Source organism: Rattus norvegicus, chromosome 6, assembly GCF_036323735.1.
Source record: "Rattus norvegicus strain BN/NHsdMcwi chromosome 6, GRCr8, whole genome shotgun sequence".
Taxonomy (NCBI): Eukaryota; Metazoa; Chordata; class Mammalia; order Rodentia; family Muridae; genus Rattus; species Rattus norvegicus.
In genome coordinates this window covers 75,705,854-75,728,602 of record NC_086024.1, presented here as the reverse complement: position 1 = coordinate 75,728,602, position 22,749 = coordinate 75,705,854, and the positions used below count along the sequence as shown (strand labels likewise).

Sequence of the window (22,749 nt, the reverse complement as noted above, 5' to 3'; positions counted from 1 at the left end):
AGAGTGGGTCATCTTCCCCCTCCCCCTCTAAGATAGCAAAACAATTAAGATCTGTGAACCAAAACAGAAAAATAAACTCATATAAAAAAGGCAATACTGAAGTGGAAAGACTATATATATAGATTAGTAGTTCTCAATCTGAGGGTTGCAACCCCTTTAGGGGTCCAGTGAGCCTTTCACTGGGGTTGCATAGAAGATATCTTGCATGTCAAACATTTACATTACAATTCATAACAATAGCAAAATTACAGTTATGAAGTAGCAACAAAATAATTTTACGGTTGGGGTGGGGGGGTCAGCACAACATGAGGAACTATATGTTTTAGCATTAGGAAGGTTGAAAACCACTGTTACAGATGCTTGACATTTATGTAAGTTTGAAGGGGTATACTCCTGTAATTTCAGAAAGCTGAGACAGCAGCACAAGTTCGAAGCCAGCCTTGAGTACACAGTTCAAGACTAACCTGAGGGACATAAGATCTTATTTCAAAAACAAAACCTAAACAAACAAAAAAATCCATCTTAGAACTGTAGACAAGACTGATGATAAAAAGGTTGTATTTGTAAGATGCCAGAGATATTTACTGTTATATACTGATATACTGTTTACCTCATATGTCATGAGGTCCTAAGAATATATGTTACATGTCTAGGCTAGATGAAAAAAAGTTTAAATGTTTTGTCTACAGAATTAGGAAAATAAATATCATAGCTTAAACTTTTAAAACGTCTATCCATGTTAAAATGGGCAGTTTACTATGCACTGAAAATCTAACTACCTTTAATTGGGCCTGATAAATACCAATCAACTGTAGGAACTTCACATTAATAATTTATTAAAACCTAAAATTTAACTGATGTAACATTCAATACACTGGAATAAAAATATACTGAGTATTATCTTAATAACCATAAAATCCTTGATGAAGGCTTATGTGAAATCAAGTCAAATAGTAATAGAAGTTCCTAAAGTACTACTCTGAAAAAAAGATGTAGAAAGCATTAAATACAAATCTGATACCATTAGATTAAATTAAGTTATTGAAAATAGAAAGGACAAAATAAACATCCACTCATAATTTTCATGCTGAAGAATATAAACTCAGCCCTCTATTCCAAATAAAGCATCAAGAAATAAAATGCACTAAAACAAGAAAAACAAATCTGTCCCTATCATTTTTTTTAGAATTTTAAAAAACTAAAGATACCAAATTTATTTAATGATCTTTTCTTAATGATCTTATAAGTTCTTATTAATGCCAAAACTTATTATCTTAAATATATATTTTTCCTTTTAAGGTAAAAGTGGGCACTTTAATAAATATAAACTTACCTTTTTATCTTCTTTTACTTTGTGGGGTTTCTTCTTTATCTTCTTATCATCTACCTCCTGGTCAGATGTGATTGCAGGATTATCAATACCACCTTTCCAAGTTTCAACAGGAGAAAGTAATGGATCTTCTTCACTTCCACGATGCCTTCCTTTTCTTTTTGTTTTAGAAGTAGGGAAAGCCTCATCATCGCTTGCATCTGAGTGTGTTCTTCTATAGTATGACTTGGCTTTACTAAACAGAGTTTTAGACTTATACTTGTATTTTGAAGGCCTACGTTCCCCATGACCTTTTGAGGTTCTATCAGAAAACCCATTTTCTTCATCTCCTTGAGTGTTATTTACAAATGAGTTTCGAATTTTAATAATTCGATTCTGACTATCATCTGGGACAACATAAATCTCATCAGGATAGCCCTTCTGCTTAAAAATTGTGTCAAGGGGTTCCGCATAGTTATCTGAGGAATCCATATCTTCAGGATGTGCCAAAGGCACCCGAGAAGTCTGTTTTCTTGGATTTTTACCAATACCAGCTTCAATCGTTTTTAATAGGTTTGGATCCAGTTTTTTCACATTTGTTTTAGGAACGACTGGTTTAGGTTTAATAGGTGGAGGCACTTTATGGTTACGCTCATGATCGTGACAATTTGGAGTGCTATGAACAGGATACTCATTTCCTTCCAAATCTAACCTGTATCTGGAACGGTCACTAGGTGTTGGAAGCAACTGTACATCATCCCCAATTGGACTATATGGAGGTGGTGCTTCTGTGTCATCATCTGAATCTGGGTAGTTGTTGTAGGGAAAGCAGTCTCTTGGAGACGGAAGAAAAACATCTTCACTTTGATGAGTGGATTCCCTTGTATTATCAGACAAATAGGAATTTTCTATCATATTTTTTTTCTCTAGAACGTCACTGAAAAACAAAGTAAAAACCTCAGTTTGCCTATGATACTGAGATAAAGAATATAATGCTGTAAATTTAGCAGTTATCTCAGTTGCAATGTGTTCTCCTTCAGTCATTAACTCCTTGATAGCTTCATTTTCAAAAAAATCAGCTTGACTGTCAGTAACTGCCACCAGTTGTACAGGAATGGTATCTTGAACTTCTGATAGAAATGCACGAAGCATTCCCATTGATGCTTTCCTTTTTGCAGAATAAACTAATATATACCCATGAACTAGTTCATCTTTTCTTACTCCAATTGAGGAGTGGTATGACAATATTGTGATCTGTATTCGCCTCCTTTTTTCACCAATAATTTTGTCAAGCATTAATGAATTATTCTGTCCAGCTTGAGCAGCACTGCAAGAATGAGAGTCAAGGAAAGGTGAAAGAATAATATCCACACTAAAAGGATCGCCACACATGGCACACATGACAATTCTCAAGTCAGCTTCTGACACATCCTTATTGATAGGAACTGGGCTCACCACATCTAAATTGTGTTTAACTGATTCTAATACTCCTCGTAGAGCTTGCTTTATTTGTGATTCATTGAATTTACGAGGATACGTACCAGCAGGTACGTCGACGAAAGGACACTGCAATTTATTGGCCAACTGTTGACCTTGATGCCTGAGAATTGGTAGATTTTTACTAATGGAATCTCTCTGATTAGCAAGAATTAATGTAAATGGAAGATTAGCCATATATTTATCTTTTCTGATCTGAGATGCTTCAGTTCTTATTTTTCCAATAAACTCCCCAATAAAACTCAGTGACTCGATGGAATTAAATACACAGAAGCACCCATGTGGTTTAAAGGCTGCAGTCCATAGCTGACTCAAAATGTAAGGCGATTTGGCATCAACAGGCCGAAGATCAAGTTCATAAATTTTTCCATCTAAGGCATACTCATCATCAGTGGATTGAGTCCTTATCTCATTTGCTAGTTCCTGGGCAAGGCCATCTTTCCCTAAAATGAAAAGATTAACTTTGTCTATATTGGTACTATCATGATACAAGCGTGAGCGGTTATGATCCGAATGTAATAGACTATTGGCAAGTAAGTTTTCCACTTTAATGTCTGTACAGTATTGGCCACTGAGGCATGTTTCTTTAGTGGGATGATAAACGAATCCTATGTGCTTAAGGAGAAGAGATTCTCTATCAGGTGCAAGTTTCTGTAAAGCTTTATATCTAGGTTCTTCACTTAGAACTGTATGAATTTCACTCATTTTATCAGAACTTGGTGTTGCATTAAGATCTAAATCATAAAAAAGTTCAGAATGCTCAAAAAGCATTTCCTGAAACTCTTCTTTGGCTTTTTCTACTATCTCTCGCTGATGTCTACCATATACTTCTTTGCTATCAGCCTCAGTGATGTATTTGAATGCTTCATCCTCCATGACAAAACACATAACTTCCTCCCACGGCTGCCCAGGTGAAATGAACTGAATTTTTTCTAAAGTCTTCTTGAATTTCTCCTTCATTTCTATTCTTCTTTTCTCTGATATCAGATGTTGTACATGGTTTTGATAGACCTTTTCTGCTTCTAAAGTGCTCAGAAGGTCGAATGGGATCCGTCTATCATTAATTTTGTCTATATGGTCAGTTTCATCCCAAGGTGTTTTTTCTAGCACCACAAAACATAACTGGAAATCTGCTCTCTTTTCCATTAACTTCAAAGCTTCCAACCAATTCAAATGTTCAATCTCTTCTAGATCTGGCAAGAGAGTATTAAAAGCCCTTGGTAAGGTACTTATATATTCTTCTCTCCTTTTTCTTATATGTTCCTGTTTGAGTTGCTCTATATGCTTTGAAAATGTATTTCTGGCCTTTCTTGTTCCCTCTAAGTTGATATATTCTTCATAATCAGGGTGGTTTTTTAATTTATTACTAACAGTTTTCCAAGTTGCATGATAATCTCTCACAGTCTGTACAAGTTTTTCAAACTTGTCTGTTGCTGTGACAACAAGTTGTCTCTGTGTTTTATAAGCATCCAGATAGGGAATAATTTTAGGTTTGCCACGAGTTTTATCCAACATTTGTACCAAAGCAGTGAAACATGTCTCAATGTTGACATTAAATCGTGCTGATGTTTCCACTACTAGAAGGTTCTTTTTGTTTGAAGCAAAGGCTTGAACTTCTCTAAGGTAATGATCCACACATTCATCACATTTAGTTGCTGCTATTATCACAGGCTTTTTGGATTTTGATAGCTGGACAAAAAGGTTATTCACAAATTTAAGTTGATCATCAAACTTCCTATTACATCCTTGACTCACATCAATACACAATAAAAATCCATCTACATTGAGTTTCCCTTCAGGCATCTGCTTCTGTTCAAAGTCTTGCTCCAAGCCTAGCTGATCGGTGCAAATGTACATCAGTTTTTCTGCTGACTGCAATTTAGAGGCAGCTGCACGTTTTATGTATGGTTGCAAATTTGTACTTCGATGAGGCAAGAAAGTCTGATCATCAATGAACTCTGTTTGTTCAATGACATGAATTTTGCATTCTACTCCATCTTCACCATTTTGTGTTATGTCACCCCAGTATAAAAAGTGATCATTGTTTACTACTCGTCCTCCAAAGTCAATGGTGCTAAGCACAGAAGTATGCTCTGGATAATATTCATCTGCTTTTGAACGTACAAATCTATTGCACAAACAAGATTTTCCAACTCCACAGTTTCCTTTGTCTTTTTCAGTCCCAGAGAGTCCAACCACACTGACAGTATAGGATGGGGGTCGAGGCTCTTTGTTCTTTGCCATCATAACTCTTTTCTCATGTCTTTACATTCATAAAGGTAACCATATATACTTTTCATTCTGAAAATAAAACCTTCTCAAAATACAGATCCTGAATTTCAGAATTATATTTGGTTCTTTGTAGTTCCCTCATCGCCAAAGAAAGGTCTTCTTCAAGATCATAGGGATCATCTTCCTAGAAAGGGAAAAAAATAAAAACTAACATGAGTTATGCATGTGGAAATATACAAAGTAAAAATGTCAATAACAAAGTATTATGTAAACTAATAATTCTAATAATGTTACATATATGTAAAGAAACCATATAAACAATTTATAATTGACTTTTATAAATGCACATGACCTCAAATTTTAAGGTAAATCTAACAATAAATGTTAAATATATAAACCTTACGGCTCGCAAGCATTAAAATGAATTCCCTAAAGCCTCTAGTAAACAAATGTGAGCTCTGCTTCCAATTATTCCTTTTTACAGATCTGAGAAAATAACTAATCTTTCCTACTCCTTTAATTTTCTTGCCTTCTGTAAGACTGTTAAGAATAACTAAAATGCACTGCTTTATCAACTAACTTTTAGCTTTTACTCAATTTTGTTTTATATTGACTGTGTCAGGGGTAGAATCAAGGGCTCCCTAGTGCTAGCATTCTATAAGCAAGCACTCTAAAACAGATGTATCTCCAGCCTCATGACGCAAAAAGCATAAAATAACTGGCTTTAGATAACAGAATTCCTCAAAACGTATTTCCCCAGGATTTTAGGAGTTTTGGTTGGTTGTTTGTTTTTGGTTTCAATACTTATGTGAAATTAGATACGATCCTCCCAAAATTGAGAGAGAAAAAAAAGGAGGAAAGGTAAAGGGTAGAAAGGAGTTAATACTATTGAAAACTTTTCACTAAACCCTAATCTCTATCAAAATGCTCACATCTTTAGTAATATCTATTATATATTCTTATCCAGATACAATGTAACTCATAAATGTAACTCTGGTCATTATGACTTACTAAGAATTTAGACTTGGGCTAAGGAATGCATGCAGCTTAGTGGTAAACAACTTGTCTAATAATTAACCAAAGCAATTTTGGTATTTTTTTAAGGGCGAAGAACAAAAATCTCTAAAAATTGTATGATCAAAACCCTGCTTTTCTACTATGTACATGTTATTTAAATTCATTTGAAATTCTCTTTCAAAAAGGATCAGTAGTAATATGTTACTAGGACAATCATATAGTTCCTTTCTTATGAAACTTTACTTTTATACACAGTAAATTCCCATAACATTTAGTCAACTTTTTTTCACTTATGATGAAAGCAAGAAATAGTAATAATGGTGGTATTAGTAGTAATGGCCTCCATGAAGTTACATGGTTTGGATCATTTTTAGATATTTAGCTTTTTTTTTTTTTTTTTCCGGAGCTGGGGACCGAACCCAGGGCCTTGCGCTTCCTAGGCAAGCGCTCTACCACTGAGCTAAATCCCCAACCCCCATATTTAGCTTTTAATAGCTCCCAATGAGGGCTCTCAATTCTTTAAGCTCATCTTAGAAGCTTAGGGTTTATATTAAGAAAGTTATGTCGAGTGTCAATTAACTTTATAGAAATTAATGATAATATAGATATTTGTGAAACTTTCCAAGACCTTTTTTAAAATAAACCCATTTCCAAGAACTAAATTTTCAAAAATTTACTAGGCCAGTCATACTCTGCATTATCTTTTAAATATAACATGAAGTGGCTCTCTACAAATTAAAAAGCTACACAAGAAATTTAGAAAAATGAAAAATAAATTCTTAGAAATTCAATTTAACCTACAACGTTTTTAGAGACTAGAATGCTACTGACTGGAGCCTGAGAAAAGTGTGAGGAGAGGGAATAATGAAGAGAGGATGGATAACAGTCACTGAAGTACAGTTGGACAGTAGAAATAACTTCTAATGTTCTACATCACTGCAGAATAATCAAATTGAAAACAAATATTTTAAATAACTAGTACAGAGGTATAAAGGCTAATTTTGGTTGTCTACTTGACACACCTGGAAAGGAGTGCCTTAACTACTGTGGGCAGTGCCATCCCTGGGCAGGTGGGCATGGGCTGTATAAAAGCAAGCCAGGGAAGGTCATTGGTGAAGGTACAGCCTGTTAAAGTAGACAGTCCAGCATATTGGAAATGCAAGGATCACAGAATGACTACCAAAGCCAGTCAGGTGCATAAATGGACTTAGCCTAAGACTAAGAGACAAGCTGCATGGGCTATGAATGGTGGAAATCAAGTTCTGGAGCTTTCCAAGCCCTTTGTAGCCCAGAAGATCATGAATGAGTCCCAGATGTTAAGACTCTGAGATTTTTGTTAATTTTGGTTTTGCTTTTATTTGACTATAACTGTGCCCAAGTTCTTCTTAAAAAAAAAAAAAAAACAAACAAAAAAACCTATCATTTATTTTAGATTTTATAGGAACCAATAGTCAAGAGACTTTGAATTTTTAAAGAGAACCTGGACTTTAAAACCTTTTAAAATTCATACTATGTTTTATATTGCAATATTATATTAGCACAAGACCCAGGGAGCAAAAAAGGGAAGGGTTACAGATTTTTCACAGTAATGTGTTTGTGTGTCAAGTTAACAAGGGGTAAATTAGTGATGGCTAATCTTGGTTGTTTGCTTGACATAACTAAGAAAGAACCCCAACTGAGGAACTACCTCTATTAGGCCAATGAGCATGAGCTGTATAAGAAAGGTAGCTGAGTAAGCCAGAGGAAATAAGCCTGTAAGTTTTCCTTCATGGTTCTTGCCTCTGCTCCTCTTGAATTCCTGCTCTGAATTCCTGAATAATGGACCAGGGACTAGAATGTATAGACAAATAAATCCTTCTCTTCAAGTTGGTTTTGGTCCACATCATCATTTTTGGTATACAGTATCAAAAAGCAAACTAATAGAAAAGATTCTGACCATTCCCAATGTGAAAAGGTGACTAAGGCTATAGAGATATGCCAATTTCCCTGATCCAATCACTCATTATGTGAATGCTACATCATATCCCATATACACAGAACTACTGTCAATTAAGAAATACAAATCTATAAACATTAAATAATAAAACTTTTGTCCCCTTTCATAAAACTGTTGCATCTATTAATAAAAAGTACGATTTTCAAATATTTACACCTTTAGTTTTGCTTTGTCCTTAATAGCCCTACCCTTAAATATGTATGTATATGTGACACATGCACACGCACCCACACACACAGCACACACAGACTCAAAACTTACCAGTTCTTGACATCTTTACTACTATAAATGGATTCTAGTCACCATCATGTTTGATAAATGATTCTAATTTCATTTCCTTGCATAATTCTTGCTCCCTTTGTCTGGCCTTTTGGTATCAGCCAGGTTCTTATTAAACTTTCCAGTACTTCTAAAAGGAAAAGCCACTACAATCCCTGCCTACTTACTACAATGTTCTCATACATCTCTGAGCTACTTTCCCAAAGTCTCATTCTGTTTCAGTGAGACTGAGGCACACAACATGCTTAACACATTCCTGTCTTTGTACTTTCCCCAGTATTTCCAAAGCTACTGCATAATTAGCGTAAGTATTGTATGTCATTAACTCTACTCCTCTCCCATTTCACTGCAGATTTAAGAGCCAAAAAGGTACAAATCTATGTCCATCACATTAGTATAACCCAGAAGCCTAAGTACTTCACAAAACAAAGTTACAAGTCTAAGTATTAAGCTGAAAACTTTCCAAAAATGAAGGTATTTGAATCAAAGTAAATTATGATGCATAATAATGTATTTAGCCAGAATAAGCATATATTTTTATTTATAAATTAGTTAAAACTAATTTTTAAAAGAGAGACATAGGGACTAGACAGATGGTTCAGCACTATACTTGCTGCTCTTTTGGAGATTTGAGTTCCACTCCCAGTATCCACATGGCAGCCTACAACCAGCCACCTAATTCTGAGTTCCAACATCCTCTTCTGGTCTCCACAGCAATGCATGCACACGGTACACATACAAACATGCAGGCAAAGCACTTATACACATAAAATGAAAAATAAATTTAAAAATCGAAAAATAAGGAATATAGCTCTAAATATAACTGTCTTTAAGTATCTTTTTTACAAGTCACAGTATTTATTATAGGAAATTAAATTCTAAGACCTGATTATATACAGAAATAACTTTATAATTACTTGCTCAATTTTAAATACCCCTATGTAATCAAACATTCCCAAAGACAGATCTAACACAAAGATCATCCTATATTCAAAAAGCTAAAGTAAACTTATCCAGAATAACCTAAGGAAAAAAAAAACTACATATTAAAAAATTAGTGTAAACCTGAAATATTATTCCTGTTAATTTTGCTAATTCTTGATGACAGATTTATCAATGTTATAAGCAAAAACAGGTAACATTTTAGCATATTAAGGTAGCTAAGTAATTCAACAATGTAATAATGAAAATCAATCACAACATTTTGATTTTTAAAATTTTAACCTTTGAACCAAGATTTCTGCCACAAAAGCACACAATCTTTAGATGCAATGTAGCTGTAAAAAGTCACTTTTATGAATTGGTCTTTAGATTAGACTATTTAAATCTTTAAAAATTATGTAGTGACTAACCTGAAAATTCTAGAATTTTCTATTTTTACCCAATCTCCTAGCTCCCAGATTACCTTACACACAGGGAACAAACTAATTTTTAGCAAGTTATAAATGAATCAATCTCCGGGTTCAGTGCACACAACTCTAAAACCATTATATAACCCTGATGCCACATTTGTTGGCACAACTAATAAAAACCCACATACTGCTATAAACCTAAAAAGTCTAATTAAAATCATCTAATCTGAAACACCCAGCATCTTCCTAAGCCCTATAGTTTGATCGCTTACATACACTATAGACTGATAAACAGTAAAGTATTTCTAGGAGGTAGACCAAGCAGTAACTCTGGATTTTCTAACACTATTCAATAAAAGTAATTCTTTTATCCATTTCTATCTTTTGATATTTCAAATTGCTGGGGGTGGATAATTGATGAAAGTCATCTTTAAATCAGCTAAACTATTTCCAAACAGAGTAACTGCAGATCTTATTACTTAATCTACATCTTTCACATCATCTTTGGGAATATGAGAAAGCTATCCCAAATTTATATTAGGCTATTTCCTTATTCAGTAGTGGAAATCAATGTATCAAGGGTCATGTCATTTCTATCAACTTAAGAGAACGACCTACCTGTATGCCTATGTTTAGCCACTACTACCTGCTGAACCTTATGGCAGAGACTTAGAAAATCTAAAGGCACTGTAAGGAAGGCCACTGAAGACAGTACTATGAATATGCTCACCCTCTTTGAAAACTAAGAAGTGGGAGAGGGAATACTTTTTAATTACTTTCTACATTTGTAAAGCTACACAGAAAAGGACCCATCATTTTCATTATATGAATTATTGTATGCAAGGTTTTCCAATGTTTTAAACTTATACTCATTTTGTATGTATGTGGGCATATACACCACAGGTGTATATATAGATCAGAAGAAAACTTGCAGGCATCAGTTCTTTTTACACCATGATAACTCAGGTCATCAGGCTTGACAACAAGCATCTTATAAACACTGAGCCATCTCAGAGGTCCTAGGTTCCACAACTTTCTTTTTAAAAATGGGAATAGGAGCAAGGCAAATAATCACAGGAAGTTTTAAAACACTGGACATTTAAAAAAGGATATCAAGAGGCTAAAAAGGCATTTTCCACACTATAAATATATTCATATATATACATACACCTGTATAAATAAATAAATAAATAAACAAACAAACACTTTGCTGGTCAAGGTGACCCATGCCTGTGAGTCCATCATCTGGGAAGATAAGGGAGAAGGCACATCCAGTATTGTCTATATTGTAAGTTCTGGATCAGCCTGGACTAAAAGTAAGAGCCTGCCTTAGTAAGTCTGAAAAATAAACAAACATGATGATTTGTGCCTGTAATCACAACACAATCACAGAAAGCAAAGGCAGGAAGATCAGAAATTCAAGGTTAATTTGTTGTTTGGTTAAACGGCAACTTGGAAGCCAGCCTGGTATACATGAGATTTGTCTTTAAAACAAAAACTCCACACCACCACCAACCCCAACTCATCTTTATAGTACCATAGCTAAAGAGATAAAAGCAATGTGATATGTATCATGGAGTTTAAAAATGCAGTTATGAATTCAAATAAATGAAATACAAGTTACGAGCTATACTAGACCAAGGTTTGGAAAACTTTTTTCTATAATGGGTTGGATATACTATCTATTGTCTGTTATATTACTTGACTTGAGAACAAAATGATCTTGATATATTATAATAAAACTTCATTTAGACACACAGATATTTGAATTTCATATTGTTAATATATTTTAAAATATTATTCTGACAACTTTGACAGCTATTTCACAATATAAAAGGGTATTATAGAGAAATAAATGGTCAAAGGCCATAGTTTACAAACATTAGATGATTTTTTGTATGTTATGTATTTAAGTATTGTTTACGTGTATATATGTGTACTGCACGTGTACTTGGTGTCTGTGGAAGCCCCAAAATCAGGTGTAAGCAGCCATGTACTGTGCTGGGAATCAAACCCAGGTCCTCTACAAGAGAAGCCAGTGTTCTTCTCTTCTCCACTGTGCCACTTTTCCAGTCCTGAGATGAAGAATTTTGTGAACAAAAAATATTTGATAGGGTTTGGTTTCCAAAGATAAGTCATTCCAGATGTGTGACTAATGAAGAGAGTGTATTGAGCACAGCAACCATATTGGAAAGTAGAAGAATATGCTTAGATTTAAAATATATCCTATAAAAGAACAAACAGGAGGTAGAGCTTGTAAAAGAAAACTGAAGAGTCTAAAAGTAGAATACAAGACTGAAAGTGGTGACCCCATCACAAAGCCTACAAAAGTGAACACTGTATGCTAAGCACCTGAACTAAAAGAACAATGCTAGACAGAGAACTTAGTGACTGGCACGTATGTCTAATATGAAATAAATGAGTCGATGTTTCTCAATGAAAAGCTAATCAGTTTTAGCAACAGATGGTGATATCACCTGAGTCTCTAGTGTTATCGCCAAAGACACAAAACTTGGTAATAAAATGAGGTAAGGTCAAGATGAGTAACAAGAACATAAAGTTCAGAAAATTTTAAGGCCATTGAGTATTCCTAGAAATATCTGAAGAATCCCACACACCAGTTACATTAAATGGTTAGCACTCAAAAAGTGTTACCTTGGCTTTGAAATGGAAAACATAAAAATAATCACAGAGCTTTTCATCAGTAAAAAGACATACTCAACAAGAAAATGGACAAACCACACCAAACCAGAAGCCAAGAACTATAGTCTATCTCTCCAGAGCTGTTTAATGTCCAATACAGTGAGAATAGACAGTTTATTTCTCCATTATCTTTATTTACCCTTGCATTTGTATTAATATTTCAACTTACTCATAAGGTAAAAACTGATGTTTTTAGACTTTTATCTTGCATTTCTTCTCACTTGCCAATCTGCCAATCTGGCTTAGAGTTTCCCATACACTTTTGGTCCATAGACATTACTACTTCAACATCTTTTTTCTCCCCCTCATTATCTTAACTACTTTCAAAAAGAATCTCCTTTATAGAAATTTCTTTATATCACATTGTATGTATTTTGTTTTGTTTTACTTATTTCATGTGTACAAGTTCTTTGCCTGCATATTATGTCTGTGTACTGTGTGAATTCAATGTCCATGGAGACCATAAAAGGTCATTAGGTTCCCCTAGAACTGGAGTTAGAGTTCCACATGAGTACTTGGACTAGAACCTGGATCCTCAAGAGTAGTAGTCAGCACTCTTACTGCAGAGCTCCATCTCCAGCCCTTTATAGCAAATTTTAAATCAGTAATGTACTATCCTATAGCCAAATTTACCTGTTCTGTATTAGCCTCACATTTAACTATATATACATTGTTCCACGTCTCAAATTCTCTCTCAAAATCTAAGTTCTAGGGATAGAGACATGGCTCAAGAGTTAAGAGCCTCTTGCAGAGGCTGGGAGTACCATTCTAGCTCCAGGATACCCTCTTCTGGCCTCCAAGGGTACCTACATGCACATGAGAATATACAGACATGCCTGTTGGGTGTGGGGGTCTCAGTTTTAAAACAAAGAACTATTAGCTCTGATAGGAGTCAATGCTATAGTTCATACATACTTTCTTGTACTGCTCACAGTGATTAGATATTAAATAAAATAAATCTGCTAAGGATAATAAGATTAATCAGAAGTTAAGGGGAAAAGTAAAACCAATGTTTGTGATTAACTCTGCATGATAAAAAGCTTGAGAAAAATCTTAGTGACAAATCTTAAGTCATATTTTAACCATGAAATAAGTTACACATAACTTTTCCTAAGTACTATCTCTAATTCTAAGGAAAAGTTGAAAAGTTATTGTTTTATAGCACAGCCCAGTGGAGATTGCTTACAGAACACTAGGGGGTATAAAACAACAACAACAACAACAAAACCCCTTAAAAACCTCAAACTGTTTTCTGAGAGGGGGAGGGGGAGGTAGAGAAGAAGGGGAAGAGGGGGCAAGGGGGGGAGGGAGGGAGGGAGGGAGAAAGAGAGAGAGAGAGAGAGCACAAGCGCTCACGCACCAGCTAGCTGTTTTTTTTCCTGGACCTCTCAGCACCTTTATCTACTTAGTCGGTTACAGTTACTACCTCTCATACTGAAGTCTGAACTTACCGTCTAACCTCTAATCCATCTCTTTATCCCCATAGTATGGTATTAAGTGCTAAATAAAAATAATCAAATTAATAAATAATACATCAGAGACTTTAATACTTTTTAATGCAGACTTTCATAGGTTAAAAACAGAAATTGCCTTGGTTTGGAGAGGGTGACTTATCAGAGGAAGTCTCATGGCATCTAGAAGAAGACTCCTAGGATCTAAGGAGCAGGGCTTGAAACTCAATTAAAGAATGTATTTTAAATTCTTACGTCTGATTTTTGTTTTAATTCTAATGTGTCATTTTAGTTTGTTTGTAGTACTAGGGAATATGTAAGGGTCCTGTAGTATACACATGCTAGATAAGTATTGTACACCAACCCAACACACTAACATTTTCCCCTAGTTTGATAAAATCAACAAAACTTTGCATTAAATGGCTCATTACAGAAATTGCCAAATGGATGATATATGACTTTATTAAAATTTCTTCAGTATTCTTTTAGACACATTTCTTTCTTGTTCTTAATAATTAGTAGAGACATGAAGTAACACTACAGGATGCTTCTTGAATGAATCAACCACAGTGCTTTCTTGATTTGCAAAGACAATAACTATGGATCCAAATATACAGTGGGAAAGTTTAGTACTGTATTCATGAAACATACTTTTGTTCTACCAACAAGTAAGAGCAATTGCCTAGTATGCTCAAGGGCCAGGTTCAATTCTACAACAGCTGTGTGTGTGTGTGTGTGTGTGTGTCAGGAGGAGGGGTACAAAACTATTATTCAAAGCTAAACTATAACTCCCAATACTCCCCAAAAGGTAAATATAGCATTTTATTTCATATAAAACTTTAACTTTCAAGGTCAAAAATGTTATCACCAAAAAGTGTGTTAAATCTGCCTTTCTATAAAAGAGACAAGGCAAAAATAGTCAATGTAAATACCATATAAGAGAATTAAGATACTAATTAAAATACTGGATCAATTTTGAAAGAGACTAGAGATGTAGCTTGGTGGTAGAGCACCATGCAACATCCTGTTCAATGTCTAGCACATAAGAAGAAAACATCTAATCACCTATATAGTTTAAATGGACAAAGATTAAAAAAAAACCAGTAAGCTCAATTCTGTGACAGAATTTTTTCTATCCATGAGTAACAAGCCCAGTGCTCTTAATAATCAATGTACAAAAAGTGGTAAAATTAGGCATGCTGATCTGAGTTAAAGAATGTAGCTAAAGAAGACAACCAGATCAATAGTTATCTAATTGTCTTTACTGTTGGATTCTTCTTTAAATCAATCAGATTAATAGCTGTAATTCTTTAAGCTAAGTAAGCACGTATCCCTCACCTTTAAATCCACAATTTATATACACTTCCAATGCCTTATCAGGCTTTTGTGACCCACAGTTACAATTTTCTTCCTCTGCTCTATAGTCTATAGATAGGAAAAATATAGTTTAATTACAAAGGATTTAAAAAAAGGTACAAAATGAGAAATTTAAAATTAAGACAAAATTTTTCTGGAAGCTGCAGTTACCTTATACTATTAGTCTTAGTATGTAAAAATTCTGAAAAGGAGTAGCATACAAAAAAACTGGAATCGACAGTAAAATATTTCCAAATACATTTTGGTAAAGTCCGTATTTAAACCAAAGTATTTTTCGGGAATAGTCACATCTGGATGTAATGGATGCCGGAAGAACTGTCTTAGAGATTAAGAGAACTCTTCCATGAAGTGAGTGGTCTCCTCATGCCAGTAAACAACTCCTAACATCCTGTTCAAAGTGGATATTGGTTTTGAATTTAAGTAGAAAGGGCAACCCCCACCTCACACACCTGCCGAAGGCAACACGCACAAACACTAGTAAACAGAGAGGCATTTCATGGTTTCATACTTGAACATTTATAAAAATGTCCTTGGTTTCTACCTTCACAAAAGAAACACTGTAAACTGATGACATATAAGGTTAGATGGATGAGGAAACTCACTCATCTCACTATCTTGGTTTTGATTTAGTACATTTTACTTATTATTTACTAAGCACTGGCCCAAACTGGATTCCCATCATATTTTGTAAAAGTATGAACTCCTTCCCTGCTACTTTCTCGGAATTTTATTAGTCGTTCTAATAGTTTGTCCTTACTTTCTAGCACCCTTCAGCCTCAGCTTGCACCTCACTTGCATTTCCAATAACGCTGGAGAGGGAGGGTGTGAGGGAGTGTATTTATGTGTGGATAAGTGCACGCGCGCTCCCGAGCTGCTCCCCACCCCCACCCCGATACTTTTCTTTACTGGGAACCGAGGGAAATTTTAGAGGTTATTCCAGCCAAAACTCGGGATCAAAGCCCCGGCCCAGTAAGCAGTCAAACGACAGGAAGGAGTCTGTGTTTGGGTTGCGCAGTGCAACTTCTCACTCCCTTACCCCAAGCTTTAGCAGATGGGAATGTGGTGGTGAGCCTAGGGAGGAGTCGAGGAGATAAGAAAAAAGTGAAAGGGCCGATCCCCCGGAAAGGCGGTTAAGTTTGCAGCCGAGGTCCTGTTCCTGCGGATCTGCGCCCACCGCGCTCCCCCTTCCAGGTGGAACTCGTTAACAGCGGCAGCCCAGCCAGCCGACCCCGCCACCTTCCTTCCCCGCGCACCCTCCAAGCCCCGGACAAGTGAAGGTGGCGCGGAGAGAGGACGCCTGGCGGGGCCGGCACGAGCTCGGCTACCAGCAGGCCTCTGCCGCCCCCGGCCCGATCACCTGTGGAGAAAGCGGCCCCTCTCCGGCCTCTCTGCCCTTCAGCCGACCGTATCCTCGCGGCCCGGCCTGCGAGGACCCAGCCGCCCGGCCCCAGCCCCAGCCCCTTCAACTGGTTACAACCGGCGGCGGCGACCGAGGGTCCCTGGCGGGAGGGAAGCGGCAGGCCCCGCGCAGCCCGCTCTCGGAGGTCCTACCTAACAACGCCGGTCTCCTCCGTCGCCTCCTCAACGGCAGCGGCCGCGGTGGTGGCGGCGGCAGCGACATTCCTGGGGAGCGCTCCCGCCGCCGCCGCCTCCTCCACTCTCGGCTCGCCTCTCGCTGCCGGCGCGCTCCCCGCGCCCTCGCCGACACACACGCCCCGAAAGCCCGAGCCCCGCGGCTCGCGCTGCCCGGTAACCCGCCCGCCTGCCGGCAGCGGTAACCCCGACCCTCCCCCCTTCCCCCGCGCCCGCCGTCGCGCTGGGCTCAGTAATGGCGGCCACTCGGGCTCCTCGCGCTGACGGATCTCTCCCTCTCTCCCGAACTTTACCTCAGCATCTCTCCCGGCGCGCACCGCCGGAACGCACGCACGCGCGCGCGCGAAGCCACACACCCGGCCGGGGGCGGCGCGGGCAGCACGGGGGCGCGCGTGCGTGCCCGCGCCGCCCGCCCCATAATTCCCCCGCCCCGCGGCGCTCACCTCCAGACGCCTCCCGAGCCGCGCTCCCGGTTCGGCCCCGCCCCTGCCCTCGTCTCCCGGGAGCCGAGGAGGCGCGAGCTGCCGCGCCGGAGGGAGGGGGCGCGCGAGCGCGCAGGGCCGCGTCCCCGCTCGGGGCCCGCTCTCCATTGGCTTCTGCCCCTCCCCCTATCTCCGCCTCTCCCACCCATTGGCTCCCGCTCCTACTCCCTTCCTTCTCACCTTTTCCCTGTTACCCATTGGCGTGAGTGTTTTTCCTCAGCTCTCCCCTTTCTCCGTGTTCCGCTCCTCCTCCGTCCCATCCTCCACGCTTTAGGCGCCTCACGCCGGGCTTGGTCGCCGAGCCTCCCCTGCCTTCTCCCTTGCCTTCCTTCGGTATTTGGCGGTAATCCGGAGTCCTGCAAAGGAACTCGGGGCTGTGTTAGCCGTTGCAAGGCATGGCATGGGCGCCGAACGCTCCTCCATAAATCCCTCTAAGCCTTGGAGCCTAAGGTCTCTGGGCACTGAAGAATGCAAAGAGAAGAATGTGCCTGAGCTCCGTCGCAGAGACTTGCCTCTGTGTGTTGTGTGTGCACCGCCAGCCCTGCCTGGTAATCGCTTACCGACCACAGACATCACCGGCCCGGGACCTGGAGCCACTCTCAGCCAGAAGCCTGAGCTAGTCGAGGGCAAGAGGAGTCCTTTCCCCGTGGGCACGACACAGACGCAGGCCCTTGATCCTAGCCATTCTTAGGGAAGTTGAGCCAGACCCCAAGACTTAGATGGTTTAGGGTGGCCCCAAGGGCTCACCATCAATTCAACTCTCTGCTTCCCGACTTTCATGATACTGCATTCGGTCTTTTTTGAGACTGTTAGAAATTACGCAAGTCTGGGAGTACGTCGAGCTTTCCATGTATTATTCATCTGTGCATTGACACGAAAAGGCAGAGAGAATTTGAACGAAGGAAATCATGGCCTTTAAGCTCCGAAGAAACTATTTGTGACTTTCCCAAGGTCACCCTAATTTTGAACGAAGATGTTAGAAGGAGAAAAAATAAATCTGCTCCAATTCATTGGTTTATGTAAAGCAACTTGAAGGGAGTATTTCTCTTTGAGGCAAGATTCATTTCCTGTACTGAAAATAGTTTGTCATCAGTAAATACACAAAAGTGCTTTAAAATTCAAATTACTCTTATGCTACATAAGGTACCGAAGTTAGCCAAGGTTGCTTTTTAGTGTTATAATGGCGTAGCTGCTGCCATCCAGAAGTAAATTCACGCTGTCAGGAAAGAAAACAAAAACTGCCTGTTGGTACAAATTTGTTAGAACATATTTGTCAGTAAATCTGTCACAATATTCCAGCAGAAGATCTGTTCGTTTGTTCCTTCCCTGTGTCCCTCCACTGTTCATATTCCTCAGAGGTAAACTTAAAATAGTTTAAAACCAGGAAAGACATTTCTAATTGCTGTGTTATTCTGTCCTTGATTTTAAAGAGGCACGACTAGAATCCTCGATTCCACCCATTGCTGCATCAGAGGCTGTGCTCTAAGGACACTTACAAACTAAGGCAAGGGAGAAAACCGAGGAGCATTGCAATGAAAGTGACACAGAGAAGTCAGAAGGGAAGAGAAGAAAGTTAGGAAGAGGAAGCATGAATCCCCTACATAGGCTTGAACAGAATGTGGTTTTGTGTATTTTTTATCTTTGTACTAAAAGCCCTTAAGCGATGCCTGGAGCCAACTAAAAACCATAACCTGAATTGAATAAAATGTTAAGTACTAAGATAATTTTGGAATTATTTTCTAAACAACCAGAAAATCTTTAACAATGGGTACTTAGCTACATATGTGAAGTCAAGTAAATCAGGGCTCATAAAAGAAATATTAGCATAAGGCATAGTTTTCAGATACAGGATATGAAACCAGGTGCAAAACGACTTGAAATTTCTTTGCTCTTAATAAAGGACCCTCCCCCAATTTTATCATGGTTTTCAAGCAGTAATTTTCATAGCCAGCATTCTTTTTAGTCCTGCATCATCTATCTTGAATTATAAGACTCAGAAATGTAAAAATTTGCTTATTATTAATAGTAATCTACTTACTAGGGCAGATAAGCCACCACTGCTGTTTTTATATTACTTATTTCTCTTTTAAAAACAAAGCATGGTGTTCTGTAGCCATAGAAATCTTAAAATGGGGATTAGAAGCCAACATTCTGTGATTGATAATGTCTATATATTTGTAGATAAAAAGCACTAAAGAATGAGTGTAGGGGTGCCATCTCTTAAACATGAATAGGAACAGTGCTTTCAGAGACAAAACTCACCTTCCCAACCCCCAAAAAAATACTTTGAGAAAAAAAATGAGGAAATTGTTCTTTAAGCTTATTCATGGTGCTATATGGGAGCTGGAATAAATATTATCCAGCCTTCTCACATCTATTACTATTCTTACCTGGAGTAAAAAAATTAAATAGTTCATCTGCTTTACTGGATAACTAAAATCACCCAGAACACATTGTTTTTCATTTACTTTGAAAAAAAAAAGGGGGAGAAGGAGAGAACAAATAACACATCAGTCAGCCATTTTAGGGCTTTAATTTAAACATGTCTCTACAAATTTCTAGTTCTCCAACATAGCCTAACAGCATTAATTTGCATGGTCAGTTTAGACCAAAAGATAAGACAGTCATAAAAAATGTTACAATTCTACCCTCTGTTGGAAATGCTTGAACTATGATATACTCACGGAGATTTACCCTACAGAAGCAGTTACACCCCCTGCTGGAAATCTCTGATCATAACAGTGTTGTCTTTGGGAGCCTCAACTATGAACACGTAAAAAGTCAACCATAAGATACTCCTCTTGACAAGTGAAATCAATATTTTTGTCCATCTGACACAAGAAGGGTTTTCAATCTCAGAATATTGTCTTAATTACAGACACAAAGGAGATGGAGAGATAATGCTACAATGACTGTACTGAAAAGCACATGCAAGACCGTTGTCTGTTTCCCTATGGTATTCTTAACTTCTGAGACAGAATCCCAGTGAGGAGATGGAAATGGGTTAAGACTGCCACCATGGGAAGGCATGGGGAGATGGGACTTTACTCCTGCAGGTGGGCAAATGAAGGTATACAGACAGCCCCAAGCTATCGGCTGAGTTAAGATGCTTAGGGTTTCCTCGTTTTTTCGACATGAGAGGGTACTAATTACGTCTTGGCTATCATCATGGAAAATATTTTGACAAGAGTTAAGGTGATCGTGAGTACAGGAATGAAAGAGAAGGAGGGGAATGTGTTGACCTTCCTGGCATTTCACACCACCAAGCCATGTTCTGTCGACTCTCCGGAACTGTGTGTTCAGAATGAAATCTCAAAGATGCTATCAGAGTCTATCTTCAAAATGTCATTTTCCTGACCCTCTAGTCTTAGGACGTTACTGAAATTGTCAAAGTAGCACTCTGCTATAAACCAATCACTGTTTGACAGAGTTTATTTGTAATGCAGGCTTCTCTTAGAGTAATGACAATTCACTCAGGTCCCAACCAGCACAAATACTTTAATTAGACAAAATAAAAAGGTCTTCAAGTTATTTCCTCTCACAAAAGGGGGTATTGTTAGGCCATCTGGACCCTCCGTTGAGCTTTTATGAAAGATCGCAGCTTGAATTTAATCAACCCCAATAAGGTTAACCCCATAAAGCTGAACTATAATTGAAAGGGTGACTAGATGAAGGATTCAGACCCTCTCTTAGATTGTTACCGTGCTAGCCCCAAGCCTTTGACGTCAGAGGTAGACACCTGAGTTGCTGGACTGTCTGATCACGTGTGCATTGTTTTAATTTTTGCGGATTCTCTCATTCCTGGTGTGGAGCAGATTTAGACTGTGAGTTCTTCTGGATGGAAATGATGAATGTTGAGTTTGGCTCTATGCAATGACAGAACACATGACTGTTTGTCAAGAGCTTAGCAACTGTTTGCTGATATGGAACACTCTAAGTTTTATGTCTTTCTGGGGTTGGTTCCTAGCCGAAGGATTTAGATTATGCTTTTGAAGTACCAGCTGAGATAATCACCTTAAGAGGGAGGAAAAGGCCTATAAGAGTTGATTTAGCTGTCCTTCCCCATGTACAGCCCATGTGCCTCCATGTAACATCTCTCTAGTAAGTGAGTATGAGTCACTAGCAGCAAACCGTGCATCTGAGACACCAGAGGACATTCGCAAGAACTGGTGCTGCATAAGCGTGTCCTGCAATCAGCAAGGCAGCTGATCACTCTGCAATTAAGTCTGTCAGTTCTCCTTCTTATAAGCTGCAGTCGATGATAAATATTTGAGTTGCCGGTCCATGCTTATGCATTTTCCTGAGGGGGAAAAAAGAAACCAAAATAGTATAGTTCTTCTAGCTCAACTATTATGTACTTCTAGATACTTTTTCTGGAGTTTTATTACGTAACATCCTAGGTTAGCCCTGAACACTCGCCCTCCTGAATGCCGGTAGACAGTAAGGAGTAATAATCAAATTCTTCTTGTAATTTGGCTTTCCATCTGTGCGTGGCACAGCCCAGAACAGGGCTTTGTTTCTAGCTCTTGTTCTTATAGGAATGACTGTTGAATAATCACTTTTCTTTATAAAAGTATTTGCATTATTAACTCTGAGATCTTATTAGCACGGCAAAATAAAAGTGATAATGAGAAAAATTGATGAAGCATTTTATCTACTCCACCTTCAGTAATTTGATTATTAAGGTTAAATTTAAATGGAGCCCATTTTACCATCATCAGTTATTATTATTATTATTATTATTATTATTATTATTATTATTATTATTTTCTGCAGTGCTAAGGATGGATCCCAGGGACAACCAATGCTGGGTCAGCACTCTATCATTGATCTACACTAAGCCTTGTAAAGAAATAGCTCAAATTATATTTTGGAAGTTTATATTCACTGAGAAAAGTAACCACTGTATTGTATGCGGCGTGAAGTCTGACTGAAAAGCACTAATGCCACAATGGTTTGTGCAAAAAGAAAATGTTCACAAGCAAAATGGCAGCATCATTGACCAGGATGTTAATATTTAACCTAGACGGTGGAATTGTAGCTAATACTGACTTCCTTCTTTTCTCCATTTGTCTTTTTTCTTTTTATCCGTTTACTCCTCCTCTAGGTGTCCCTTCCACTTTTCCGTCTTTTAGCTTTTTGCTTTTCGGTCTGTCTGTCTGTCTGTCACAGGCTGGCCACTTTAGGCATTGTCTGATTCCACTTATGGTCACTTCTGACAAAACAAAACAACCTCTGTAAGCACATTATTGGCACGTGTTGATTCTAGATCATACTGCTTTGATGGCGTTTTAAAGTTCTTATAGACCAAAATATGCCAACAAAAGAACATGCATTTATTCTATTTGATGACTCTGTTTTTAAATTCTTAAATCTACCAATCAACAGTATTACCCAAGGTGGCAGATGTGGCCCAGCTGGTAGAGTGCTCATGTCGCATGCCTAAGGCTCCATCCCTAGC

The 22,749-nt window shown here is 38.2% G+C and overlaps 1 protein-coding gene across 5 annotated transcripts in view; it reads right to left on the bottom strand.

Moving 5' to 3' along the window:
* Nucleotides 1-17,404, bottom strand: part of Arhgap5 (Rho GTPase activating protein 5) — a 63,438-nt gene extending 46,034 nt beyond the window's left edge. The window contains exons 1-2 of one of the 5 annotated variants that reach the window (XM_039111971.2): nucleotides 17,250-17,404; nucleotides 1,334-5,222 (exon numbers count right to left, since the gene is read on the bottom strand). In XM_039111971.2, coding sequence (XP_038967899.1) covers nucleotides 1,334-5,053 — 3,720 coding nt within the window. In that variant the 5' untranslated portion in view covers nucleotides 5,054-5,222; nucleotides 17,250-17,404. The other 4 variants (XM_017594084.3, XM_063261673.1, XM_039111972.2 and 1 more) reach the window with 4 other exon arrangements.
* Nucleotides 17,405-22,749: the final 5,345 nt, after the last annotated feature.